The following is a 27,130-nucleotide window of genomic DNA, read 5'->3' on the forward strand; positions in this document are numbered from 1 at the left end:
CCGAGAAGGGGGTAGGCCCCTGGGGCGCTGGGGGAGGGGAGGGAGAAGAAAGGAGGAAGTCTGGGGATGAGAGAGAGCCCCCCCACGTTCAATTTTGCCCTCTCCCCCATTTTGTCCCCACAGATGAGAACTCACAGACAGAACGGGGGAAAAAACCAAATGCACATTTATTAAGCTCAAGACATAGACACCAAGGGTGCAGGGAAACGGATCTTGGGAGGGGAGACAAGGAAGTGCAGGGGAGCGGTACATGGGGATTCTGGGGGGCTGGGACTGGACTCCCGGACCCCAGGAGCTGGAGGCCTGAGTCCCTGGATCTGGGATGCAGACGGGCTCTTTGGGGGGTCGTCATTGCCAAGGCCTGGGGAGGGGCAGCGGGGTGCAGCGGCTCCAGCCTCGGGTGGGTGGGGCGGCTCATTCGGGGGAGCGCTCCCCGGCGCGAGGCTGGGGTCCCCACCGCCTCCACCCGGTCCTCAGGCTTCCGCACTCAGGCAGGGACAGCAGTGGAGGTGCCCAGGGCTGGTTTTACACACCGCCACCTCCAGGGGCTGGGGACAGGGTTGGGAGGAGAGAAAGAGAGACGGAGAGAAGATCAGAGAGGTGCACGCTGCCCCCTCCCACAGCCAGGGGCAACCCCCATCCTCTTGTGAAATCCAGACCCCCAGGCCTGTCACCTTCCAGCTAGCACCCGGGAGCTTCTTGCCTCCCACCCCCTGGTCCACGTAGGGACACTTGTGTGGCTTTGGTCTGGCCCCACTGGACACTGTCATGGGAGGGGAACACACCTGTGATGAGGCTGGAGAGCCCTGGCCCAGCCTGGGCCTTTCTGGAACGTCCCCCCTGCCAGAAAGAGTCTCCCTCCCCTTCCTGTGTTGCCAACCTCCCCCCACACTCCATCCATTCCCACACCCTGTCTCCTCAGCATTTGGACACAGCGGAAATTCCCCCCTTTCCCTCCCACTTGGGACCGTCACTCAACTGGAGTGGGGACCTTGCCCCCCAACCCCCAGTCATCCGCGAAGTGCCCCGTTGGGGTTTTTAAATCTCATGAAGAGAATATGACACACAGCACATGAAATTTCACACCCCCCCCCAAGCACTGAGTACCCCGAGGCCCACTTTTTAGTCATGAGATTTTATGAGAGGCAGGGAGATGCCCGTTTCTGATCGTTAGAAGTCCCTGGACAGGACACGGTGCCACTAAAAGCAGGTGAGATATTTTTACAGAATTTAAATTAACACCCCATGGAGTCACCATCTTGCATCTACAGCTTGTTCCCTCCTACATCCCTCCACACCCCTCACCCCTTCACACCTCTTCACACCCCCTCCCCACCCCTCACCCCTTCGCACCTCTTCACACACCCTCCATACCCCTCACCACCCCTTCACATACCCCCCCAATCTCCCACACTCCCTTCACACCTCTTCACACCCCCTCCACACTCCTCACCCCTTCACATACCCCCTCCACACTCCCATACCCCCCCATATCGCTCACCCCTTCACACCTCATCACACTCCCTCCATATTCCTCACCCCTTCACACACACCTCCACACTCCCACACCCCTCCACACTTTTCACCCCCTCACACCCCTTCATACCCTTACCCTCTCCACATCCCTACCCCCTCACAGCCCCACACCTCCCACCCCCTCCACACCCCTCACCCCTTCACCTCTCCACACACCTTATGCCTTCACACCCCCACCCCCACCCCACCCCCGACTCTTTCACCCCTCCACACACCTCATCTCTTCACACCCCCACGCCGGCCCCTTCACACTCCCATACCTCCCACCCCATCCACACCCCTCACCCCTTCATCCCTCCACATATCTCATTTCTTCACACCCCCACCCACTACCCACCCCTCATTCCCTCACACCCCCACCCTCTCCCCATCTCTCACCCCTTCACACCCCCAACCTCTCCACATCCCTGCCCCCTCACACCCCCACACCTCCCACCCCCTCCACACCCCTCATCCCTCCACACCGCCACACCCTCCACTGCCCCATCCCCGCTAACACTTCCATCTCCTTCATCCCCATCCTCTCCTATACTCCCCTCCTTACACCCTGCATCCTCTTTACTCTTTTTCCTGTACCTTCCACCCTCATACTCTTCACATCCCCATAGTCTCTCTTTCCCAAGATCAATTTTTAAAATCCATATTCCATATATCTCTCCTTTTGTTATTTTAATACAATTATCCAGGAACTCGTCCTTTCTTCCGTCCTTTTCTCTCCCCCCTTCCCTTTCCAACTTCCTTTTTCTTCCTTTTTTCTTTTTTTAAGTAATCTCTACACCCATTGTGGGGCTAGAACTCACAACCCTCAGATCAAGAGTCACATGCTCCACTGACTGAGCCAGTGGGATGACCCTTCCCTCCTTTTTCTTGATCATGCCATCCTCTGTCTTCCCACCTGAACAATGAAGTCTGGAAACTACTCTGTCTCCCTGTGTCCTCTGGTGCTTAGCTCTTTCCCCATCTGGACCTCAGAAGTCCTTCTCCTGAGTGGGGCCCCTCTCTTCACAGACGTGTGGCTTTCTCCTCTGGGGGATTAGTTCATCCTTGCTGTCTCTGGCCTCTGGGCTTGTTTCTGGGAAGCGTGGGGGGCGGGGGACGCTAGGACATTTCACATCCCACTGGCTTTCTATGGTTTAACCTCTGGTCTGCGGGGCCTCAGCTCCTACTGAGGTTGCCACACCCATTCTTGGTGGCCGTGTTCTCGGGGACACCCAGTGCAGCTACCCTTCCCCTTCTGGCCCCCACCTCTTCTTCCGCCCCCTACCCCTGGCCCTGGGACCACACCTCCCTCACCCTCACCTGAGGAAGGAAGCTCCGACTTACAGGATTTGCATGTTGGGCTGTGGAGGCAAAGACGGGGAGAAAAGCGTGAAGAAATTCAGTAGCGTAGGTAGCCCTAGGCTTCACGGGAAGGATGGGGCAGGCCCTGGACACTTTCTGCTCTGGGAGTGCCCCTGCACCCCAAGCTGCGCCCACCCCTCTCCCCTCTCTCCCCGCTGCTGCCAGACCTCTCAGACCTGGAGTCCGCCTTCCTGCACTTCACCTTCTTGCCTGTTAGGAGACAGATACAACGAGACAGGACATAAGGGTCCGGACAAAACCCAGCAGGGAGACTGTACGTGGCCAGGGACCCCTGAGGCAGCCCTCTCTGAGGGGCTTTGGAGCCCAGGAAAGGGTCACACTTACTGATAATGATGAGGATACCCAGCAGGAACAATATGGTGGCCAGAGTCATGCCCACAGTCTGCACCGTGTCATAGTCTGGGGGAGATAATGGGGGACATCAATGTGGGGTAGCCCCTCGGCCCTCCCTGGAGCCTCAACCTGGCTTCGAGGCTGCGCGGCCCGGGCTCCAGAGTCCAGTCATGCTGGAGGCCATGCCGGGGGCGCCCCCACTGGGCTCGTGTGAGGACGGAGAGCGGCAGTTCCTAGACGTCTTTACCCTCTACCCTTCTCTAGGCTCTTTGTATATACATCAAACCTTCCTCTACATCATATATATATATACACGACATAGATGTATAAATGATATAGATATGATTCATATATGATATTTATATCATATATCTATCTCTCCTCCTTCTATAGCTTCCTCCCTGGTTCCGTCCACTATTGTCACCTGTCTGCAGCAACCTGCCTGCCCCCCTGGCCACAAGATCCCGTTACCACCTGAGTCAGATCAGGGTGCTCCCGAGCTCAGAGCGCCCCATCCCACCCTGGCTTCCACTGCCTTCCAAGGAAAAGCCAAAGTCCTCACCACCGCCCACACAGCCTTGCATCATCTGGTCCCTGTTCCCTCTTGGACCTTGCCCCACTCCACTTTCTCCCTCTGCCCCCCGCCCCCCCCAAGGCATATTGGTCTCTCTACCATTCCTGGGGCAGATCCAGCATGGTCTTACCTCAGGGCCTTTGTACTGGCTGTTTCCTCTGCTTGAAAGCTCTTCCCCCAAATATTGCTTCCTTACCAATTTCGGGACTTTATTCAAATGTCAGTGAAACTCTCTGGTTGTTCATTCAGAATTTCGCGTCCTCTCCTCAACCCTTTATAGTCTCATTCTTTCCTTTATTTTCCTTCATGAGAAGCATGCTTGTCTCAATACCACAGTAAATACAGGCCTTGAACAACGTAAAGGTCCACTTACATGCAGAGTTTTTTCAATACAGTACAACACTGTAAATGTATTCTCTGTTACTATTTTTTATTTTTATTTATTTATTTTTATTTTCTTAGTAAGCTCTATGCCCAACTTAGGGCTCAAACTCATGACCCCAAGATCAAGAGTCACATGCTCTACCAACGAGCCAGCCAGGTGTCCCTCTTCTTTATGATTTTTCTTCATGACGTCTTTTCTCTAGCTTACTTTATTGTAAGAATACAGTATATAAACACTTAACATCCAAGCATATGTATATCAGTTATGTCATTGGCAAGGCTTCTAGTCAACAATAGGCTATTAGTAGTTAAGTTTTGGGGGAGTCACAAGTTATATGTGGATTTTCAACTGCATGCTCCCCCTAACCCCCAAGTTGTTCAAGGGTTGATAGTATTTATTGAAATAAGAATGTATGAAGCACACACGCAGTGTCCAGGCCTCTGCCTCAGGGAATTGACTTTCATATTGTGATAAAGCACTGAAAAATAAAATGAAACATCTGAGCCACGTAACTATGGCTAAATGTGTGTGTGTCTCCTCTTGGCAGAGTCAGGAAGGGCCTCTCCTAGCAGAGCAGTCAATATTTGATCTGACTCCTGAAGAAGGAAAAGAAGCCTTAGTCAGCTGAGTGGAGAGCTAGAAGAGGAGGAAGCCTGGCAGAGGGAACAGCACGTGCAAAGGCCCTGAGGTGGGAAAGAATTTGGCATATTGGAGGAACAGTATGAGTGAGCAAAGGGAGAGGGCAAAGGGGTGTTTAGAGAGGGAACTGAGGCCAGCTCTGCTAGACCTAGGGGTAACTTCTTTCAATTTCGTGTTGTGGGGGTGGTTTAAGGGCATCATCCAAATAAAGCCTTCCCACAACCCTCAGAGGTGGAAACTATCACTCTCCCTTATTTACAGAAGAGCCCAGAGAGAAAAAGTTGCTTGCTCAGGCCACACAGCTAATGAGTGCATAAACCAGGATCCAAATCCACACAACATACCAGCCTGGAGCCCTGGTGAAGACTGAAGGAGGCCCAAAGAGGGTACCACCCACTCCCCCAAATCTGACTCTGCCCTCCATGAGCCTCGCTGATATAAACTGAGCCTACGTGTTCAGATGGCCAGCGGCCCAGCACATATCATGTTGCCATGGCTGAAGCCACTTTAGCAATGACCTGTGGAGACCTGCAACCACCCCTTTGTCTAGTCCCAGGGGACCCTCATCAGAATCTGCCACTCACCATAGTAAAATCGGTCAGGTTCCTGAGGAACTGTGGGAAGGCAGGCAGGAAAAGAGAGAAAGGGAAAAAATATTTCAACACCGAATTTCTTAACATTTTTGAGGTTCCGGATGGGGCCATTGGCCTGATGGTTTCTGGGTAGAAATCAGATAAAGAAGCCCCTTAATCTAAATAATGATATAGCCTCATGGCAGGACACAAGGCTTGAAGAGTGGAGCAGAGACTGGATTCCAGCCCTAACTCACACCATTGGTCAGTACCTTCCCTTGTTCAGTGCACAACCTACCAAACTGTACATGACAGTCCTGGTCTTAGCCCACTGTGGAAGCCTGAGGCAAACTATGGACTCATTTCCTAAACAAAACAAAACAAATCCAAACTCCCATTTCCATATGTTATTGGGGTTAACAGACTCCAATCCCACTCGTAAAGTGCTGAGCGTATCAGCTTCTCCTGAATACTCCCTAAAACTTTTCAGTCAGCTGACAGCTCCAGAAGGCAGGCACTGTGGCTATTATTCTCATCCACTGCCTCCTAACACCAAATCCAATGCAGGGGAGCTGTCCTAGAATATACCCTATATTATATTAGCCATATTATATCCTTTGTTGTTCATTTCTAAGACATCATCAATTTTCAGATTCAAAATTGATTTCATAATAACTTTCTCGGTGTGTGTGTATATGCATGAATAAGTATGTAACTCTATCATAGGAAACATCCCCATCCATTAGAAGACTCGTTCCAATTTCAGAAATATCAATGCGTGGTTGAGATGTGTGTGTGTGTGTGTGTGTGTGTGCGCGCGTGTGTGTGTGGTCTATTTGCTTTTCCCCCTCCCCACCTCCCTGTCCCAAACCATACTGCCCTTCAGGAGAGCTCAGACCACCCTTGCATTCAAAAAGTCCATCCGGACGGCTCCCTACTTCCTCTGATACAGCTCTCAGAACATTCTGTCTGGTCTAGAGCAGAATTCTGCAAAGCATGCACCACTCGTGGAGGGGAACCAGGAATGTCAGGGCAATGCCGGGCACTGTCCTTAGTGTTCTTTCCTCCTCCAGGCTCAGGGAAGGATGGCAGTTGCCTTGAGGTTGGGGGGAGACCATCTGGCTAATTCTGGCCAATGAACCATCAGTCGAAGTGTCATTGTCTCTTGCAGGCTGGAGCATTAAGTGCTCCGGCAAGAGCTCTCTTTTGCCTTTGGCCCGGTGACATGAATGTTCAAGATGGTGGCCGTTCCTGTTTTCTTTGGTGAGTAGAGAGCCCCGGTGACCCCGTGATGGACATATAGTGTAATCACCAGAAATCCTGGTTGTCAGAAGCCACTGAGACTTTTGATACCATTTGCTACCGCAGCACACTCTAGCCTGATCTGACTGGTACAGAGGCACTTAGGCCAGACTGTAACTAGCATTGGTTCACTCAACGTGTAACTTCATCCTGCTCCGTTCCCTGTCCAGTCTTTAAGAAGAAGTCTTAGGTAGGTGCAGATGTGTCTTTAACACCATCCACCTCATTAATGTCCCTCTTTTCCCAAGAGAAAACAGTCCTTGGGCTCAAAGCCTTCAGCAGGCAACAACACCTAGGTAGAATTTTGTGACGTTATTTGGTTTTCTCCATTACTTGTTTAACCAGCATTTGATCGCACTGACTCCGGGCCAGGTCCTGGTCTAAGCACTTCACAGGTGTTAATGCACCTGATTTTCACAGCGGCTCTCTGATACAGGTGCTGTCTTCATCCTCATTCCACAAGGGACACCGAGGCCCAGAAAAGTGGAGTCACTTCTCTAAGATCATTTTTATACTTGCCTTGAAGGCAAAAATTTAAAAATCCTGATTTTCCATTTGTGATGGTGATATAAAATGAAGCCAATTACATTTTTTATTTATTTTTTTAAAAGGTTTTTATTTTTACAGAATCTCTACATCCAATGTGGGGCTCAAACTCACAACCCCAAGATCAAGAGTTGTGTGTTCTATTGACTGAGCCAACCGGGTGCCCTTAGTTGTTTTGTTTTTTTTTTCTTAAGCTAATCCTGGGGCGCCTGGGTGGCTCAGTCGATTAAGCATCTGACTTCGAATAGGTCATGATCTCACAGTTTGTGAGTTCGAGCCCGTGTAGGCTGGCTCTGTGCTGACAGCTCAGAGCCTGGAGCCTGCTTCCAATTCTGTCTTTTTCTCTGTCTACCCCTCCCCCACTCACCATCTCTCTTGCTCGCTCGCTCGCTCAAAACTAAATAAACATTAAAACATTTTTAAAAAGAACTTAATCCTGTAAAGGAAAAAGAATAAACATGAGTGTGGGGAGCATTTGGATTGGGCAAAAATCGTGAAGGTGGTCCTCGAAAGCATCAAGTTGGGGAAACATTATTTTAGAGGCATGTGTGCTTTCTTAGCTCCCCCACCAGATGGGGAGTAAATTGGTTTGACTCCTCTGCGGTTAATCCTGGCATTTATAAAAAGTCTTTCACAGAAGTTTTCTAAAATGAATAAACGCATGAGTGAGGGAGTGAATGAGCGGCTGAATGACGTGCGCCCCTGCTAGGCTACAGAAAGCTGCATCAGAGATGCCATGGTTGGACCAGCCTGCGTTGCCCCTCGGGTTTCCACACCACCTGCCTTCCCCAAGCCATCAGGAGCCCGCTGGGTGAGCACCTGCTCCAGAGTCCTCTCTGGCTCTACCCTGGGTGCTCCGTGCTCTATGCAGAAGGCCCTCTTCTGGTCCCTGCGGCCCCAGCCATCCGGTTCCTCGGGGCGAGGCCAGGCTAAGGGTGGAGCCACCAGGCAGGAGAAGAAATGTGCACCACTCCTGGCCAGTTGCCAGGGAGACATCAGGAAGGAGGTGGTTGCCATGACAACTGGAGCATCTTCAGAGGTGAAGAGAGGTAATGGGTCTGGGCACCCCAGGCTAGGTGGGGTCCTGGGGGTTAGGCTTCTAACTCTGGGGCCAATCTTGACTCCCTCTGCTCTCTCTGTACCTCCCGTTGTTGCCCCTGCAGGGCTGGCTTCTGGCCAAGGCCAGGGTTCTTCTCAAGGATAGGGACCCAGGCCCAGTCATGCTCCTGCGTCCCCTTTCTGTTTACCCCCAGCTCTTCCTCCTGCTTTCTGACAGCGTGGAAGAGCCCTCATCCCCGTCCATGGCGCCCCCCCTCCCCGCCACAATCCATTAATCAGCTTAATGGTGCAACACACAACATGCTCTTCCTCTGCCCCCCTCCCCGGGGTTTCCCAGGACCTGTGGTCCCCTCTTCTGCTGGGACTGGGGGAACGGGAGGGGTTGCTGAGGCGTCTGCCCTCCCACCTCTGCCCGTCTGCTGCCATCGATCCTGTTAACCACCATCTCTGCAAAAAGAAGCCCTGGGCTCCCGCCAGGCCTGCTGGCTCAGCCCTGCCCCCTCTCCCTAGGGTGGCTTCCAGCCTCTGCAGCCCCCCCCCCCCGCCCTGCTTCAAATTCTGCAGATATAGCTCAGTGCAGCAGCCCCTGCCTGCCGGGAAAGGGGGCAGGGAGGGAGAGATCGGAGTGGACCTGGGGTTCCCTTCACCACCAGGGGCTCCTCAGCACCACTGGCCTATCCCCTCTGGCCCTGCTCTCAGTGCTGGAAACCCTCCCCCTGCCGCCACCTCACCCCTCCCGCACAATTAAAGCATTCTTCCCTTTGCTCCTCTGCAGAGGCAGGCTCATGATAGGGGGCTGTTAGGGGGCAGTGAGTGTTTAAGTGGGTGCATAACTGGGTTAAGGGGTGTGAAATGTAATTGCTGTGTGGCTGGAGGGGGTGGGGAGGGACATCTGTGTGCACACTCGAGTGCACCTCCTGGACCAGACAACACCCCTGGAAGGAGGGTCCTGCCCCCCATCCTTGCCCAAGGGGGCTCACTGCAGTGGCTCGGCCCCACCCCATGCTGCTCCTCCTTATCCCCATTTCTCTCCCGCGCTGTGTGGGTCCATCTCTCCCTCTTCCTCTATGTCTCTCCCTCTGCCTCTCTGTCTCTTTGTCTCTAATTTTCTCTTTCCTCTGCGTCCCTTTCTGTTGCTCTCCGCCTTCCCCATCACTCTCTGAATATCTTTCAGTCTCATATCTGTTCTTCCCGGGTCTCTCTCTCTGTATCTCTGACTCTGGGTCTGCTGTCTCTTTTGCTCGCTCTCTCTCTCTCTCTCTCTCTCTCAGGCTCTCTCAATTTCCACCTTCCTTTCTGCCTCCTTGTCTCTTCTGTCTCTTTCCATCTCTCTCTCACTTCCTCCAGCTTTCTCCCCCACTGTCTTTCGGTCTTCTCCCTCCTTCCCGCTGAACCTGCCTGTCAGAGATTTCGGGGAGAGACCCACCATAGGAGCCAGGGCTGGAAAAAGAGGGATATGGACCCCTCCCTTTGCCCACCTTGGAGACCCTGAAATTGGCCAGAGCCTCTGTGGTCGCAGACCCACCGGGTCCCACCCTCGAAGCCCGGCTCTTCGCGGCCACCACCACCGACCGCTGTGCAGGACCAGCCGCCTGGTTGCCATAGCTACCGGTCCGCGCATCCTTTCTCCCGGGACTGCCGCTCTCCAGCCGCGGGTCCCGCACAGAAAGGACACCACCGGGAGGGGGTGTCCAAGAGGCCTGGAGGGGAACCAAGGGGTGCACTGCAGGGGCCTCCGCCCTTGCCAGGAACCGACATCCCCTTCCCCATTCCCCTCCCTTCTTAGTACTGGAATCTCCCTAGATCCTCTCTCCTAAGCTGTGAGATCCCGGAGCCTCCCCCACCCTCACCCGCGCTCCCTCTCCCCAGGCGACGCTCACCCTTTGTGGGGGCCTGGGTCGGGGTCGCCATGCCGGGCCGGAGCAGGGGGCGGCTGGATGCCGAGGTGGTGAAGGCGCGGCTGCAGCAGCTGGAAGCGGGACGGACTGATGTCGGGGGGAGATGGGGGAGCCCTCGTGTGGGGGGTGCCGTAGCCAATGGGGGCCCGGAGAGCCCGCCCCCGTCCTGGCCACCCCCGCCCCCGCCCCCGCCCACTGCCGACGTCCCCGCCCCTTCCCCAAGGGTGGCGGCGCCCCCTGCCGGGGCCCAGGGACCGCCCGGGATTTCGCGCAGAAGGACTGACAGATCCATAAAGCGCTGTCAAGAGAGAAAAGCATGTTTTATTGAAGTCTGGGCGGCAGAGAGGAGTCTGTGGGGGCAGGGCTGGCGAAGAGGGCAGTCCAGGTGCCGGCGGGTGCTCAGGTGGTGGGCGGGAGGCGTCAGGTGCCCGGGGAATCCTGTGGGGGTGAAAAGGATGAGAGGCCACAGAGCCCCCCACCCCCCAGCCATGCCATCCCACTCTCGTCCCCTTCTCCGCTCCCATCCCCCGGCCTAGCCCGAGCTGCAGGACCTGGCTGGCTTCCGTCGCACCAGGTGTCTCTACCGCCTGCGGGTGGACAGACCTGCGGGGGAACACGGAGAGTTCGGGCTTCAGGAGCGGCACCCGGCTCCTGCCGAGGGGGGAGCGGCAGGAGAGCTGCCGGACCTTCGCTGTCAGATCAAGCCCCTCCCTCCCCACGCCCAGAGAGGGTCCGGAAAGGGCTTCTTGGAACCAGCCCTCACCCCCAAACACCCGAAGTCTCCCCAGACTCACGGCGGATGGAGCTGCGGAAAGTTCCCTCCTCTTCATCAGGCTCCCCAGTCCTGGGAAAGGAGAGGGCAGAAGGAAGTGGGGATGAAAAAGGAAAGAGGCAGAGGCTCCCACGAATTCCCCAGGACAGTCCTCATTTCACAGACCCCTGGACTGAGGGCCAGAGATGGGCGAGCAGCGGGCTCGGGGTCCGCCAGGAACCGGAAAAACGGGCGCACCCAGGAGCAGTTTAAGCGTGTGGCAGGACTCGCTCCAAGTGCCTCCCGGAGTGCTGGGGGGAGAGCCTGAGAGTTGGTGGGGGAGGGATGGCCGAAGGGCTTGAGGACAGACGGCCTGGAGACGCCTCGGCCTGGGGACCACCTCGGTCAGAAACCCCAGAACCCTCATCTTCCAGTTGAGTGATCTCGGGCAAGTCAACTTCACCTCCCTGTGCCTCGGCTTCCTCCACAGTAAAATGAGCACCTAGCTCATACAAGGGGAGTAAATAAGAGAATGCACGATAAAACAATATCTGGCACGTGGGACTAAACACTAGCTAGTCTTTAAAATAACAGTTATAATTGCTTTAACACGGAGAAGGTATTCGTGCATTGCTTTAAAATTTTATTTAAAGATGAATCAAAGAGCTGGGAACAGGACTCTGAGCTAAACTGGGCCGCCAAGTGCGGTGATCTCATTTCGCCACGGCTCTTTCTTTCACAGCACTTATCACGCTTTGTGATTTTATATTTGTGGGGCTGTTGGAACCCACGGCCGCCGCCCCCACTGGGCTGGGAGCTCAGCCAGGCAGGGAGGGCAGTTTATTTATTCACCATTTGGTCCTCAGGGCCTGGCTTGCGGCTTGGCACGTAGTAGGTGCTTAGTCCACATTTGCCAAAGGATCTCTGGCTGGGAGTCGAGGGGACGCCCCGCCTCACTCCCAGCGCCCCTCCAGAGCGGAAGGAGGGGAGTGAGAGCCCGGAGGGGCCTCTTACCTCTGCTGCTGGTTGAATTTGCACCGGCATCTTCGGCCTGTGGGTGGGGGTGGGAGGACGGGGCTGAGATTCCGCTCCAGGCGGGCACCCAGTGGCGCTGCTGCGCCCGCTCAGGCTCGCGAGGGGCGGAGCTGAGGGGGCTGGAGGCGGGGCGGGGGCAGGGCGGGGGCGGGCAGAGGCGTCCACCGGGCGGGCTCAGGCAGGATGGGGGCGGGGCAGAGGACGGGGCGGGGCAGAGGGCGGGGCGGGGGCGGGCAGAGGCGTCCACCGGGCGGGCTCCCGCAGGATGGGGGAGGGGGCAGAGGGCGGGGCAGAGGGCGGGGCAGAGGGCGGGGCGGGGGCGGGCAGGGGCGGGCAGGGGCGTCCACCGGGCGGGCTCCCGCAGGATGGGCGCGGGGCAGAGGGAGGGGCGGGGGCGGGGCGGGGCGGGGCCGAAACCCCGAACCTGCGGGGCGGGGCGGGATCCGGCGGGATGGGGGCGGGGCAGAGGGCGAGGCGGGGCGGGCTCCGGCGGGATGGGGGCGGGACAGAGGGGGGGCGGGGGCGGGCTCCGGCGGGATGGGGGCGGGGCAGAGGGCGGGGCGGGGCGGGCTCCGGCGGGATGGGGGCGGGACAGAGGGGGCGGGGGCGGGCTCCGGCGGGATGGGGGCGTGGCAGAGGGGGGGCGGGGCGGGCTCCGGCGGGATGGGGGCGGGGCAGAGGGCGGGGCGGGGCGGGCTCCGGCGGGATGGGGCGGGGCAGAGGGCGGGGCGGGGCCGAAACCCCGCACCTGCGGGCGGGCGGGCGGGGTGGAGGTAGCAGGGTGGGGGTACTACTCACTCAGGACGATGAGGATACCGAGGATGAAGAGGATCCCGGCGATGATGAGGCCTCCGATCCGCAGGGTTTTGTAGTCTGTGGGCGGCAGGGAGGAGAGTGAGAACAGGGAGGGGAGGAGGGAGGGGAGGAGGGAGGGGAGGAGAGGGGCCGAATGGGGAGAAGAGGGCAAGGAGGGTCAGGGAGGAGAGAGAGATCAACGAGAGGAGGCAACCGCTGTGGGAGGAAGGGGAGAGGGGTCAGGGAGGGGAGAAGGCGGGAAGGGAAAGGAAGAGGTAGGCAGGGCAGGGAGGAGGGAGGAAAACAGAAAGTAGGGGAGGATGGTGGAGAGGATGAGGGGAACAGAGGGGAGAAAGGGAGAAGGCAAAACAGAGGATGAGCCATAAGATATGAGAGGTAAAAGGAGAAGGAGAATCAGAGAGACAGGGAGAAATCGAATAGACACACGGAGACACAGACAACGGGAGATGAAAACAAGGAGTCAGAGATCTCTGAGAGACAAGAGAAAGAGAAAAGGAGAGTGAGAGATATAAACACTGAGTCAGAGAGAGAGCGAGAAGAGGAGTGAGGTCAGCACGGGCAACCCCAGGCCACCCACCCTCCCAACTCCCAAGCGTAGATGCCCCTCCCTCCCTCACCATAGGTGAATGGGTCGTGTTCCTGCGGAGCCTCTGGAAAGAGAAAGAAGTCAGGGGTCGGATGCTTCCTGGGACTCCGGACTGGCAGGGGAGTAGAGACCTTTTGGGGGCTTTCCTGTCCTGGGCTGAGAGCCTGGGGTCTTTTGGACCCTGAGCAGGCTGTCCACCCTCTCTGGATCTTAGCTGCCTCATCTTCACCGTCCTGGGGCGGGGGAGGCACGTAACTGCTACACCTTCCCGTCTGGTCCCGTGTTGTCTGTGATTCTGTCCTTTGAGGGGAGTGGGCCTCCGTCCCACCCTCAACCTTTGTCTGGCCTGGGCATCCTCCCCTCCACTCCCCCATGTGAAACCCCCGATTTCCTGGTACCCCAAGTGACTCTGTGTAAGTTGGAGTCTCCAACTTGGTTCTCTTGAAGGGCTCCCCTCCCCCTCCCTCGGGGCTGAGGTGGGTAGTGGGCTACCTCCCCCAGACTCACCTGCACTGGCCATGGTGAGGAAACCCACACAGAGAACCAGGATGTGGTGGAGAGATGCCATTGTCCTGGGGGACACCGAGGATCAAGAAACGTGTTCCCAGTACCCCCACCATTGGGGCTTGAGCCCAAGGGGTTAAATCAGACTCCAGGGTTTTAATTCCAAAAATGTCCCTTATCCACCTTGGCTGCCTTGGGAAACAGGGGCACCCCCTGCTTCATGCGGACACAGTGTCACCAAAACAAGCCACAGTGGGGGGCACAGGACACGTAGCAAGGGCAGAGGTGAGACACACACAGTTACAGGGGTCCCCCTCGCAGGCCGGGGCTCCCCTACAGCAGCCTCCAGATTCCCCACACCTACCCAATGGGAAGACCAGGGTGGCTCGCCCCACCCAGACGGAGAGACAGATGCACAGCAAGGGGTGAGGGACAAGGCGGCCAGGACACACCCAAGGGCCCCCCTGCCCACACACCACGGCCTGGCTGCGTCCGAGCGATATCCCGGCTCTCCTGCCCTCAGCCGCTGGCCCGCTGGCTGCCTGACCCTGGGTATAAATATCTCCCACTTCACCCTGGAGGAATTTGCCTCACACAGGCCACCATGGCAACAGCCTTCCTTCCCCCACTCGGGGGTCACGCACAACCCCGCCGGGGTGAGGCCAGGCTGCCACACGGCCACAGGCTGCCCCTGTGGGGGGAGGCCACCCCTTGTCCCCTTCTGGAAATGATGAGAACAAGGGGGAAACTTCCCGTCCGCCTGTCTCCGGGTGACATCTTTCACAGGCGGACGACACCAGGCGGGTGGCATGAGGCCCAGACCGGCGGGGCTGAGAGACAGAAGACAGATGCCAGGGGCAGGAACACACACACACAGACACACGCACACACGGTGACAACGCCCACTCCCCAAACCTCTGGTTGGAAGGCGATGTGGGGTGGAGACACAGTCACGAACACACACTCCTCGTCTGAGCCTCCGGTGCCCCCAAACAGTGACGCAATCTGACCCACACACGTGAGTGTCCCAAACCCGCCCCGGCCAGGGTGCAGGCTCAGCGGCAGGGGAGGGAGGGGTTGTGCCCCGCACTCCCGCTCCCGGGGAACCCCACCGGCCCCACCACGCTCCCTTCCTCTTGGGTCTGGCCTGCCTGGGAAGCCTGGGGCTTGGCCACTCCTGCTCCCAAAATAGGTGTCCCAGCCAGGCGAGGGGTGAGGCCCGGAGGGGAGGGCAGGGGACGCTCACCCCAGTCAGGCTGTCCCCTGCTGAAAGAAGGCCCCCAAACGGCCGGCTGTGCCGGGGGTGAGCACTTTGGACCCCCTGGCCCAGAGCTGGACTGCGCCGCCCTCAGCGGTCTCCCCTCCCGGCCCCACCCCACCCTCACCCTCCCCAACCAGCAGCTGTAACTGGAGCCCGGGCTGGAGGGGGGCCAGGGGGCGGCCCCCAGCCCAGACCGCCCTGGCCCGCTGGGTTAACTCTCTCGGCTCAGATGGAGGGACAGTAGGCAGCCAGCGCTGGGGACAGCTGGGGAGAGGAGGTGTTGGCAGGGAGGCCTGGACCGCAGACACACACATGCACGCTCGCACGCTTACCCCGCGGGCCACGGAGAGCTTCTGCCTGCGGTGGGGAGTGTCCATGATTTTTGGTGAGGTTCCCTGGGAACTGGGCCCAGTAGGGGCCTAAGGCCACCTGAGCCCTTAGGAGCCCGCTGACCCCTGACCCTAGAGCTCCGCGGAGACCTGGTCGGCACCACAGGGCTGTTTTGGGAGCATTTCAGTGTGTGTGTGTGTTTTCTGTTGTTGACTGTGAGGTTCCCGGGAGTGCATACTACACACACACACACACACACACACACACACACACTTGTTCAGATGGATGCCTGTACAGAGACACAAAGCCATAGTCACACAAGTGTCCACCTTTACAAATGGTCACAAAGATATGACTCAGGAAGACATAGGCACAAGTGGCCATACAAAGACACAGCAACACACACCGTGCACGTGAGCACATTCAAGGCACAGACACACAGCCCGCCTTCGCACACAATTTCAGAGATGTGGAGGCCCCAAGCTGTATACATTTGTACACACATACCTGCACACGCTGCTGTGGGGAGAGAGAGAGCAGAAATTGTCCAGGACACAGCCATACGACCAGCCATTCTCATACATAACCATACACACACACACACACACACACACACACACACACACACACAAATGCATAGACAAACAGGACATAGCTGGCCGCTCAGGCACGGACAGGCATGCCTACACACTTGTGTTTGCACACTTGGAGACACCACCGCATGTGTGCCGCTGTGCCGAACCCCCCTTCCTGACCTCATGTGACCTGTAGGACTCCCCAGAGAACAACACGCATGGTGTCCTCATGGGCGGGCCAGCTTCATAGGCGCTGGCGACAGAGAAACCGGGGATCAGCTCCGGGCTCTGCCGTTCCTGGTTGTGTGACCTCGAGCAGCCCGCGTGACCTCTCTGTGCCTCAGTTTTCTGTCCTACACAGTGGAGAAATCACCAAGGTCATATGTATCACACCGGGCCAGGCTCAGAGCTCCCTGACCCAACACTGTCTTACTATTAACTCCATTTTAGAGATGAGCAACCCGAGGCTTATCGAGGTGGAGCTGATTCTCCTGAGATCCCTGGTGGTTAAGGACAGAAACTGCCCCCAGCACGAAGGAGGTAGACACGGGCTCAGACTCTGTAGGAAACAGAGTCAGGAGCAGGTGGACACGCTCATACTCAGGGACAGACAGAGCCCACCTCAGGGGACCCAGGGAGCTTTGCGACGCACCCTCGTCCCTGTGTGTCTGAGCCTCGGCCTCTCGTGGCCTTGCACCCTGGGGTCACCAGCAGTCTCTGGTTAATGATAACCCTGATGTTTATGCAGCCCTGACAGAGGGAAGGCTGATAGGGGATCAGAGAAGTGAAGCAGGGCTGGGGGCACCTGGCCATCTCTGGCCAGTCCTTGGCTTCTCCCCTTCACAAGGCCAGCTTCTCCCGAGCAGAGCAGCTCAGCCACTTTCTAGCTGCATGATGCTGGGCACATGACTTAACCTCTCTGAGGCTCAGTATCTCCTTCTGTAAAATGGGAATAAAGGTGTAGTCACCTCAGAGGGAAGTTAGGATGATTATCTGAAATGATCCGTGGAAAACATTTAGAACAGAGCCCAGCAAACAGTAAGTCACACACACACACACACACACACACACACACACACACGTGTTAGCTACCATCACTGTCGCCATTGTCATTCTCCTTGTAAACCACAGTGAGACCCTGTTGGCTAGGTACTCTCTGAGTATGGATTTAGGCCTGTGTCCCCTCTGTGTCCCTGGCACTAAGCTCTTTATCTTTTCAAAGACCCCGTAAAGAAGTTTATCATCCCCCCTGTACAGCTGAGGTAACTGAGACCTGGAGGGCCTTGCTCAAACCACAGAGCCGGTTGGGTCCAGAACAAACACTTGGGTCCAGAGTCCACCCCCAGGCCTGCCGACCACGGCGGAGCATCCACCCTGTGCTGACCCACAAGCAGGGGCCACTGTCTTCTTCATCTCATGGAGTGCTCTGTACACCTGGGAAGTGGATGCCACCGACTGCCCCACTCGACAGATGGGAAAGCTGAGGATCAGGGACGTGAAATGACTTGTCTGAGCCCATGCAGAACTGAGCCCGTGGTCCTTCCTGAGCTGGTGCTGGTGAGTCCCTGTCCTCCACATCTTCCGGGCATGTGCAGCCATAGCCAGAGATGCTGGAGGGTGGTGGTGGTGGGAACAAAGGTTAGGTTTAGATCTGTCCAGTGCCATGAAGCAAATCACTTAATCACTTCCTGCCTCAGTTTTCCCATCTGCAAAGTGGGGATCCCACCTCACTGGGATGTGGTGAGAACTGAGTAAACTCATGTTAAGTCAGGCATACAGTAAGTGCTCAATACCTATTGTTACTACCATTGCAGGTTGGGGACCAAGTGTCATTTATTTATGTATTTTTCTTATTTACTGCTCAAAGCGGAGTCCAAATGAAAACAACCAGTGTGCATGAGTTCTGGCCTCCCAAGAAAGAGCACAGAATCACGAGGACACACCTTGGAGCCAGCTACAGGGCTTGGGTGCTGGCTCAGCCCCAGTCAGCAACCCAAATCTCAAATTACGTGAGCTCTCTCCTCAGTGTTTGTGCCTGTAAAATAGCTCTATCAAAGGGTCAGCCTTCGAGGGTTGTGGTGAGGTCAGCATGAGCTAATAAACTTTGAGGACAGGGCCTAGTGCAGAGCCAACGCCGAGGAAGGGGATTGGCATCATCACCATCGTTGTCTGCTTGCATTGGTTCCTTACCCACAGTGGGTGGTGGGCACTCAAGGGGTTAATTTCAGGCTGGTGAGGAGGCTGTGGTTTCGGGGCAGGGCAGCTGCCCTTCCCTGTTTGGCCACCAGAGGGAGCAGCTGGACCCTTCCAAGCCTCCGTGACCCTGCGCATCAGCATCACACCCTCCCAGAGCCAGGGGAGGGGGCTGGCTGGGAGGGGCCAGGATGGCTCCGGCCCCCAGTTGTCTCTCTTCCCACCCCCTCCGCCTGCAGAGCCATCCGGTCCCCACCCGGGTGACATCCTCCTTACACTCCCTGAGTGGGGTGGAGTGGGAAACCTGGGGAGGGGGCTGGCTGAGAGTGGTCAGCTCCGGCCCCTTGTGGCCCCTCCCCTCCCATGGGGCCATCCAGTCCCTTCCTTAGGGCTGCTCTTCCTATGGCCTCTGACCCCCTCCTCCTTCTTATGCTGCTTTGCTGGAGGCACCCGGTGCCCAGCAAGTCCCTTTCCCAAACCTCCAAGGAGAAGGGGCGTGGGAGGAGGGGAAGAACAGGGAACTGGAAAGGGGGGTGAGAAATAAAGATACCAGACAGAGAGAGACACACACAGGCCAACAGGCAGAGACTGAGAGAGAGAAACAGAGATAGAGAGACAGACGGAAATAAAGACAGAGAGTGGAAAACTGACTAACTCACTGAGTCAGAAATACAAAAAGAGACAGAGGCAGAAAGGCAGGGAAAAAGAAGTAAACAGAAAATTGGACACCAAAGGGACAGGGGAAGAAAACAGGCTGAAAGAGAGACTGAGAAAGGAGAGAGAAGCCAGGACGGGGAGTGCCAGCTGGAGGAATGGAGGGTCGCCTGGCATGGGAGATGTAGTGGCCCTGGCCCACCGGTGCCGCGGCGGGGGGGCCGAGGGGGATGGGAGGGGCAGGCGTTGTGCTGCTGCTGCTGCTGCTGGCCGGGCCGGGCGCGGGGGGGGCCTGGAGACCACCAAAGGGAAAGTGTCCTCCGAGTTGCTCCTGCTCCAAGGACAGTGCCCTGTGTGAGGGCTCTCCGGACCTGCCTGAGAGCTTCCCCCTGACCCTGCTGTCACTGTGAGTGTCACGTGAGGGTGAGGATGGGCATCCCGGGACCCCAGGGCTCGGGGGCAGGGTGCCGGGCCCTTCAGGACCTTGGGAGGTGGGCAGCAAAGGATGTTGGGATGCCTCACGGGGGCTCCTGGGATTTGGACAGGAGCGGAAGGGCAATTCCGAAGCACAGGGGCAGCCCCAGCAGGGGGACAGCCAGGGGGTGGACTGCGTGTTGCCAGGATCCTTGCCAAGGGAGGGGCAGAAGCCTGCGTCCCCGGGGTGTAAAGGAACGCCAGCCAGGGTTGGGGCGGCACGCCCGTGTTCCCCGGCAGGAGACGGCCCTGGGGCGGGACTGGAGCACTGGGGCGGTTTGCTCCTCACCCACCACTGCCCACGTCCCCAGCTCACTCGTTAGGACTGGAGTCACCCAGCTGAAGGCCGGCAGCTTCCTGAGGGTGCCCACACTGCACCTGCTGTGAGTGGGGCCCAGCCGAGTCGACAACTAGCTTGAGGGAGTGGGTGGGTGTTCACACAGGTGCGTGGGGGGGTGTGCACACAGGTGTGTATGTGCATGTCTGTGAAAGCAGTGCACGCGTGTGCATGTGTGTGTGTGTGTGTGTGTGAGAGACAGTGCCCACCTGGGTTGAGGGTGGGGGCCGACATTAAAATGTCAGGGAGGAGCAGCAACTCTGGAAAAATTTCTTTCTCGCTCCCTTGCCAGCCTCTTCTCAGCCAACTCCTTCTCTGTGATTGAGGACGATGCATTTGCGGGCCTGTCCCACCTGCAGTATCTGTGAGTGAGGCCGGGCGATGGGGGCAGGGAGGGGGGCTTGGCGGACGTGCGTCTGAGTGTGGAGGGCAGTTTAGAGGCTTATTGGCACAGGAGGGAGGGTCTGGACAAGGGTCCTTCCTGGAGGAGCAAGAGGCCTGGTGTCTTGGCAGGAAGCCTGCTCGGCTGTGTCATTTCAGCCTGCTCACCTCCCCTCTCTGTGCTTCAAGGTCCACAAAGGGCCTGGAGAACCCAAGACCGTTTCTGGCCCCACCTGACTTGTGGGAGCCCAGGGGCAGGACAAAGAGGCCAGAGGCAAGGAAATGTTTTAAACCGACAGGAACCACTCCGCGCGGTGATGGTGGTGATGTGGTGACGGCGGCGGTGGTGGCCGTGATGACAGTATGACAGCGCTGGCCCTGCGCTGGTGTTGGCGATGACGGTGTGGAAGGCGGCCCTGTTGCCGCCGCTCATGGGGATCGATCATGAGGATGACGGGGTGGGGATGGCGCTGGCAAAAGTGGCGGACCCAACGGTGATCGTGCTGGTGGTGATGCCGATGGTGAAGTTTGAGGGGCTGATGTCAGTGGTGTCGTGTTGTGGGTGTTGGTAGTTACAGCACTGGGCGGCGGCCATGGGCAGGACGTTGGTGTCGGTGTGAGGGCGGCCTTGCCGGTACTGGGCTTGGGGGGGGGGGCGGTAGTGGTGCTCGGTGGTGGGTAGAGAAGGGGGTGCTGCGCATAACGGGGATGTTGGTGTCGGCAGTGCAGGCACTTGTGCTTTTGGAAGTGGTTCCAGGGCTGGTGATGACGGGGGCCGTCATTTTGGTGTTGTCGTGTGAAGGCTGTGTTGTCGGTGATGCTTATCCGTATTAGTGATGGGGTTGGTGGCCGTGGGTGGTGATGGTGGCGGCACAGTATGCTGGTGATGGTCTTGGCACTTACTGGCACTGAGGCTGGTGATGGCGAAGAGCACGGGTGTCAGTCATAATGGATGATGGTGCTGGTGCCCTGGTGGCCGTGGTGGTGACATGGTGGCAGTGTTCACTGTCAGGCTGGCAGAGAGCGCAGGGTTATGTTCCTGGCTCCTCGGACTGTAGGCTGGGACCTTAGGGAGGAGAGGTTTCTGGGGAGGCTCAGCACATTCCAGTGGCCTGTGGCTTCCGTGGGGTGAGTCCCCCAAGCGCTACGGGGCCACATCAGGGAACCGAGGGCCTCCCGCTCAGCACACCTTCCCTCCACAGCTTCATCGAGGACAATGAGATTGGCTCCATCTCTAAGAACGCTCTCAGAGGACTTCGCTCACTCACACACCTGTGCGTGCCCCCGAGGCCTCGCCCCTCTGCCTCCCCAGCCCGCCCTGACGGCCCCCAGACCCCGTCACCCGGGAACACGGGGCATCCAGGTCGCAGGTGACGGTTCCTCCTCCTCTCCTTCCACCAGGAGCCTGGCCAATAATAATCTCGAGACCCTCCCCAGATTCCTGTTCCGAGGCCTGGAGACCCTAACTCATGTGTGAGGCTCGAGGGGGCTGGGCGGGGCGGGGGGGGGGAGTGGGGAATGTCTGAGAGGGAAGGGGGCTGCTTGCTGTGTGCCCACTTTCGGCTGACATAACTGAGTACAGCCGCAAGGGTCCTTACGTATTTCCTGAGCCACCTCTGGGGCCCCACCCTGAACGCTTGCCGGGGGAGGGGGCAGGGAGTGTGGCCTGGAGGGGCTGGAAGCCAGGTCGCAGCCCCTCCCCGGCCTCTTGCCCCAGGGACCTCCGCGGGAACCCGATCCAGTGTGACTGCCGCGTCCTCTGGCTGCTGCAGTGGATGCCCACCGTGAACGCCAGCGTGGGCACCGGGGCCTGCGCCGGCCCCACTGCTCTGGCCCACGTGCAGCTCCGCCACCTCGACCCCAAGACGTTCAAGTGCAGAGCCATAGGTGGGGGCTTTCCGGGCAAGGCGGGAGGGGCAGCAGGGGTCCAGAAGAAGGCGGGGGGCCGGGGGGGTGGCTGCCAGGGCTGACGGGCTCACCTCACTCCCTGCTCTGCCATTTCCCAGCTTGTGAGACCCTGAGCAAGCAGCATCACCTCCCTGAGCCTCAGTTTCCTCATCTGTAAAATGGAGGTAATAAACAGTGACCTAGGATTGCAGTGAGCATTCAGTGATGCACCTGGGGCAGAACCTCGGATGGGAGCCCCTCCTGAATGTTCGCTCTGCTCGGTGTTACTAATATAAAAATGACCTTTTAAAAATACCTGCTATGATCATTCTGCTTTTCCATAAATATATTTTGGTACCCTTACGGGTCCCGGGCACTGCAGGAGACTCGGCAGCTATGAGGATGGCCCTGGCTCCAGCCCTCCCAGCGCCCACAGCGCAGAGGAAGGTGGAGAGTGAGAGAGGGGTCAGGGCTGGCATGGGGGAAGCCAACAGAGCTGCAGGTGCCCAGAGCCAGAGCGACGGCCAGGGAGGGCTTCCTGGAGCAGCGTGCGTTTGAGTTCAGATCCGAAGGCTATAGATATAATAATCGATTATTACCATCATCTAAGTGTGAGACATGTTTTTGGTCTGTGGGACCCACCGAACTGGAGAATTTAACTTAAGCTACCCCTCAAAGATTCACTAGGCACTCTGTGTCCAGCCCTGGGAGAGGCGATGGGCAGTGTGGTAGCCAAGATAGGGCCTCACCTTCAGAACCCTGGCAGGTGAGGACGCGGGCATTAAATAAAGCATTGCAGAAACAAATGTATGCTACACATTGTGATAAACACAGGGAGTGGTGAGGGAGATTCAGTGGGGGGGGGCCGTCCTCCCCTCCATGGGGCACTGATTGGAGAAGGCTTCTCTGAAGAGGTGGCTTTAGATCCAGAAGAGCACTCTAGAGAGAGAGGACAGCATGTGCAATGGCCCTGAGGCAGCAGAGCGTTTGTCCTGCTTGAGGGTCACCGGCAGGCAGTGTCCTGGGGAGCGAGTGCAGGAAAGGACACAGGTGACATTGAAGGCTGCAGAAGCCTCACTGGGTACGGCTCTGAAAGCCACAGAGAGCAGAGTGGACTTTACGCGGACGGCTGTGGGAAGCCGTGGAGGGCTCTGAACAGGGGGTGAGGATAGGATGGACATTTTTAAGAGATCCCCCTTGGGGTGGGCATCCTTGGTGGTTTGGCTCATTGCTTCAACCCTGGTACCTGGAGACAGGACCTGGCACAGAGAGTGAAGTATTAAAACCAGGAGTCTACCACCCGGCAAGTCCACCACTGCGCTGGGCGACCTTGGTGCATCATGACCATAAAAGCTAAGTTGCTTACCATGAACAAGAAAAGAGAGGAGGGACTGAGGTGAGCAGGCCAGGTGGGTGGGGACAGCCCCTGGGTGTCGTCCTGGCTTCCATGATTGAAATCGAGTCATGGCACATCCACGTGCCGGGTCACGGGGAGAAGGGGAAAGAGACTGAGTCCGGGGATGAACTGCTGCCGCACAAGTGAGATGAGCGTCACCCCCATGGCTCTTTCCCTCCGAAACCTGGCTTGGACATGGCCACGCCTCAGCTCAGGAGGGGGGGTGTTGGGGAGGGCTGGGGTGATGCGGCCCCTGCCTGGGCAGCTTTGTGCTCTAGCCCTATTTCGGGGAAGACGGTGAGGATGGATTGTGCTGCCAATCCTGTGCCTGCCTCTCAGCCTGAGTTTCCTCATCTGTGAAATATAGTGAAATAATGAAATGTATAATGAAATGTCCCTCATAGGGATCTCGTGGAGTTAAATGAATTCATAAACATGCTGTTTCTAAGCAGTTATTTGATGACGCCATGCAGCTTAGAAAATAAGGTCTCACCTTGTTGCGTGACTTAATTCGTCCACAGATAAAAAGATTCCACTCGATGTCCCTATGAGGTGCCCCCTGTGACGGTCCTCATTTCAGAGATGTGCAAACCGAGGCTCAGCGAAGAGGGCCGTTGGGGTCCCCCGCGCCTGCCTGACTCTCTCTTGCCACCCCCCAGAGCTGTCCTGGTTTCAGACGGTTGGGGAGTCAGCGCTGGGCGTCGAGTCTTTCACCTACCAGGGGGAGCCCCACATGGTCCTGGCACAGCCCTTTGCAGGCCGCTGTCTGATCCTCACCTGGGACTACAGCCTGCAGCGTTTCCGACCCGAAGAAGAGCTGTCCGGTGAGCCCCCCTCCCAGCCTCCTGCCCGGCCCCGTAGCCCCCCCCCCCTCCCCGCCCAGGCGGCCCCGACCCGCCTGGCTGGCCTGACCTGGCCTGCTGCTCCCTGACTACCTCCCCTCAACCCCCCCCGCCCCCCCACAGCGCCCTCGGTGGTGTCCTGCAAGCCACTGGTGCTGGGCCCCCGCCTCTTCGTGCTGGCCGCCCGCCTGTGGGGGGGCTCGCAGCTGTGGGCCCGGCCCAGCCCCGGCCTGCGCCTGGCCCCCACGCAGGCCCTGGCCCCGCGACGGCTGCTGCGGCCCAATGACGCCGAGCTCCTGTGGCTGGACGGGCAGCCCTGCTTCGTGGTGGCCGACGCCTCCAAGGCGGGCAGCACCACACTGCTGTGCCGGGACGGGCCCGGCTTCTACCCTCGCCAGAGCCTGCACGCCTGGCACCGGGACACGGATGCCGAGGCCCTGGAGCTCGATGGCCGGCCCCATCTGCTGCTGGCCTCCGCCTCACAGCGGCCCGTGCTCTTCCACTGGCTCGGAGGCCGCTTCGAGCGGCGCACGGACATCCCCGAGGCCGAGGACGTCTATGCCACACGCCACTTCCAAGCTGGTGGGGATGTGTTCCTGTGCCTCACCCGCTACATCGGGGACTCCATGGTGAGGCTGGGCCCCGACACAAGCCGGACCTGACCTGCGGCCCCCTCAGGGCTGGGTTTTCGGCGCTGACCCCACCTTGCACGCTGATCCCTTAACTCTGAATGACCTCCCAGGCTGACCTTTGAACTCCGACCCCACCTAGCGTGCTGATCTTTGAACTCTGGCCACCCTGATGCTGACCCCAAGTCGGTGACTCCTCAGGCTGGCTGACCATAAACCACTTCCTATCCCCCAACACTGACACTGGCCCCACGATTCTGATTCTACCCCCAAACTCTGGCTCTGTACCTCGGACACACTCTAAGACTTCCACTTGACCACAGCCACCACACTCTGAATCCCCAGGGCTGACGGCGCACCCCCTCTAGCCTTCTCATTCTGGGGGTGAGGTATGGCCAGGCGGAGCACTCTGAGCCTGGAAGGCACTGATCTGACTCAGGTGTTCACGGGACATACGTGGGGAGCAGATGTGGGTGCAGGGATGGGGGTGGGGAGACCAGGGACTGCTGTCATGGTCCAGGAGGGAGGGGACTGTGGCTGGGCCGGAGCGCGGCCAGAGGAGACGGGAGAAACACAGCATCGCAGGTGAAGCTGACCGACTCTAGGTGGGGTGTGAGGGAGAGACAGGGGCCAAGAATGACTCCAAGTCTGTGGCCTGAGCAGCTGGGTGGTGACATGTATGAGGGTAAGAAAGCTGCAGGAGTTTGGAGACCTACAGGCTTGTCTCCAAGCTGTCCCAAGCGCTCTTGCAGCACAGAGCGCTGCCTGCAGGCCGGGCCCTCCTGGACCCCAGGCCCTAACTTGGGGCCACACTTCACAGGTCATGCGCTGGGACGGCTCCATGTTCCGCCTGCTGCAGCAACTGCCCTCGCGGGGTGCCCACGTCTTTCAGCCACTGCTCATCGCCAGGGACCAGCTGGCTATCTTGGGCAGCGACTTCGCCTTCAGTCGGGTCTTCCGTCTTGAGCCTGACAAAGGGCTCCTGGAGCCGCTGCAGGAGCTGGGGCCCCCAGCCCTGGTGGCCCCTCGCGCCTTCGCCCACGTCACCATGGCGGGCAGACGCTTCCTCTTCGCAGCTTGCTTCAAGGGCCCCACGCAGATCTACCAGCATCACGAGTTAGACCTCAGCGCCTGAAACGCGAGGAGACCTTGGGACCTTGCACATGGCTTGGAGCAGAGGGGGCACAGGGAGTCCCAGGCCCCCGGACACCCACTTGAATGGCCTCTCCTGGCCCTACCCAGGGTGACGTTATCTGTGAGGTACTGACCACAGGCCGAGTTCAAGATAAGCGCCTTGAACCCCCCGTCTTAAGCAACATCTTGGCTGGCGGCACACGCTCTGACTAAGGATGACTTGGGGGCTCGGGCTGGGGCACTGCAAGGGGCCGGGACACCGAGGTCATGGTGGGGGTACTGTGCAGAACTCCATGAGGTCTGGAAGCGGCCCCCTCAAGCCCACTCCCACCCCTCCTGCTCCCAGGGAAAGTACAGGGAGGAGACAGCTTTCCTCTCCCTCTAAACTCAATCTGGCCAATCGCTTTTAGTGCCCGCCTCCGTGACGTCATCAGTCGCTGGGCCGGTTTCCCCGGCCTGGCTTGCTAACTTCCTCTGCTGCTTGTGTGCATGCCTACTGCCAAGGCGGAAGCCCAGCATGTTGGCCCTCTGGCGAGTGCGTGGGAAATAGGTGGGAAAGTAGGAGCTGTTGGGGGTTCCCGGGCTCCCCTGTCTCTGGAGAGGACGGAAAGTGTATGAGCTCAATAAACGCGCTGTGCACCCGCCCCACTCATTGTGGGCTCTTTGGGAGAAGGGGTCTCCTGAGTGACATGGGGGCAGAGCGAGGAGGAGTTGTGTCCGGAAACAGTATTTTGGAGGGGAGAGGTCCCAGGGGTGCATTTTGGCTGCCCCTGATGCGTTTTCGAGAGCCCTTTGAGTGTGGGCTCCTGGTTGGGGGCGGGGGGCTCATGAAATGTTTGAGGGAAATAACGGGACAAGTCACCGGTTTATTGTGGGGCCTTTCTTGGGGTCATGTCTCAGGACATCGTAGGAGATAGTTTGGGGTGTTTTAAAGGGTTTTAGGCATTATATGGGGGTGCCTTTGGGGACATTTTGGAGATCTTATCGGATATTGGGGAGTCTCAAGGGAGTATGAAGCTCCTCGGAGGTTCTCACACCATGTGGCCACTGTATATTATTAGTCTCGTGGGGAATTATTTAGAGATCTCACAGGGACAAGTGGGTACTAGAAAGGGTCTTCTATAATTTAGTGGGATTTC

At 58.1% G+C, this 27,130-nt stretch overlaps 3 protein-coding genes across 8 annotated transcripts; 1 reads left to right on the forward strand and 2 right to left on the reverse strand.

Annotated features, from left to right (window-relative positions):
• Positions 1-144: 144 nt before the first annotated feature.
• Positions 145-10,334, reverse strand: FXYD7 (FXYD domain containing ion transport regulator 7). Of its 2 annotated transcripts, none has more exons than XM_039224384.1 (6): positions 10,189-10,334; positions 5,414-5,443; positions 3,223-3,297; positions 3,054-3,087; positions 2,836-2,876; positions 145-548 (listed from the first exon to the last, which is right to left on the reverse strand). In XM_039224384.1, exons 1-6 carry the CDS (start codon positions 10,217-10,219, stop codon positions 526-528), a joined length of 234 nt encoding a protein of 77 aa, XP_039080315.1. In that variant the 5' UTR covers positions 10,220-10,334; the 3' UTR covers positions 145-525. The 2 variants fall into 2 exon arrangements, with proteins under 2 accessions (XP_039080315.1, XP_039080313.1); XM_039224382.1 differs by having other exon boundaries at positions 3,045-3,087; positions 10,189-10,333.
• Positions 10,335-10,505: 171 nt separating this feature from the next.
• On the reverse strand, positions 10,506-15,254 carry FXYD1 (FXYD domain containing ion transport regulator 1). 5 transcript variants are annotated; one of them, XM_039224388.1, is made up of 8 exons: positions 15,145-15,254; positions 13,902-13,966; positions 13,426-13,458; positions 12,791-12,865; positions 11,972-12,008; positions 11,001-11,050; positions 10,758-10,809; positions 10,506-10,644 (listed from the first exon to the last, which is right to left on the reverse strand). In XM_039224388.1, exons 2-7 carry the CDS (start codon positions 13,960-13,962, stop codon positions 10,787-10,789), a joined length of 279 nt encoding a protein of 92 aa, XP_039080319.1. In that variant the 5' UTR covers positions 13,963-13,966; positions 15,145-15,254; the 3' UTR covers positions 10,506-10,644; positions 10,758-10,786. The 5 variants fall into 5 exon arrangements, with proteins under 5 accessions (XP_039080319.1, XP_039080320.1, XP_039080318.1 ...); XM_039224389.1 differs by lacking the exon at positions 15,145-15,254 and adding an exon at positions 14,814-14,891; XM_039224387.1 differs by lacking the exon at positions 15,145-15,254 and adding an exon at positions 14,375-14,722.
• A 3,887-nt stretch (positions 15,255-19,141) lies between these two features.
• LGI4 (leucine rich repeat LGI family member 4) lies at positions 19,142-26,639 on the forward strand. Its single transcript, XM_039224404.1, has 9 exons — positions 19,142-19,317; positions 19,697-19,768; positions 20,015-20,086; positions 21,306-21,377; positions 21,505-21,576; positions 21,821-21,990; positions 24,046-24,210; positions 24,352-24,857; positions 25,678-26,639. Exons 1-9 carry the CDS (start codon positions 19,142-19,144, stop codon positions 25,990-25,992), a joined length of 1,620 nt encoding a protein of 539 aa, XP_039080335.1. The 3' UTR covers positions 25,993-26,639.
• The last annotated feature ends 491 nt before the right edge of the window (positions 26,640-27,130 follow it).

Source organism: Hyaena hyaena, unplaced genomic scaffold (assembly GCF_003009895.1).
Source record: "Hyaena hyaena isolate Hyena2069 unplaced genomic scaffold, ASM300989v1 scaffold_1628, whole genome shotgun sequence".
NCBI classification, from domain to species: domain Eukaryota; kingdom Metazoa; phylum Chordata; class Mammalia; order Carnivora; family Hyaenidae; genus Hyaena; species Hyaena hyaena.

Bases quoted from the DNA above. Each gene is read 5' to 3' on its own strand.
- FXYD7 (XM_039224382.1), bottom strand. From the start codon at position 10,219: ATGGCGACCCCGACCCAGGCCCCCACAAAGG. The intron at 3,298-5,413 runs GTGAGTGGCAGA...TATCTCCCCCAG, and splicing joins ACCTGACCGATTTTACTATG to ACTATGACACGGTGCAGACT. The intron at 3,088-3,222 runs GTAAGTGTGACC...GTCTCCTAACAG, and splicing joins GGGTATCCTCATCATTATCA to GCAAGAAGGTGAAGTGCAGG.
- FXYD1 (XM_039224387.1), bottom strand. From the start codon at position 14,709: ATGCCACCCGCCTGGTGTCGTCCGCCTGTGAAAGATGTCACCCGGAGA. The intron at 12,009-12,790 runs GTGAGTAGTACC...CCCCACCCACAG, and splicing joins CGGTATCCTCATCGTCCTGA to GCCGAAGATGCCGGTGCAAA. The intron at 10,810-11,000 runs GTGAGTCTGGGG...GTTCCCCCGCAG, and splicing joins TTTCCGCAGCTCCATCCGCC to GTCTGTCCACCCGCAGGCGG.
- LGI4 (XM_039224404.1), top strand. From the start codon at position 19,142: ATGGGAGGGGCAGGCGTTGTGCTGCTGCTGCTGCTGCTGGCCGGGCCG. The intron at 21,991-24,045 runs GTGGGGGCTTTC...GCCACCCCCCAG, and splicing joins GTTCAAGTGCAGAGCCATAG to AGCTGTCCTGGTTTCAGACG. The intron at 24,211-24,351 runs GTGAGCCCCCCT...GCCCCCCCACAG, and splicing joins ACCCGAAGAAGAGCTGTCCG to CGCCCTCGGTGGTGTCCTGC.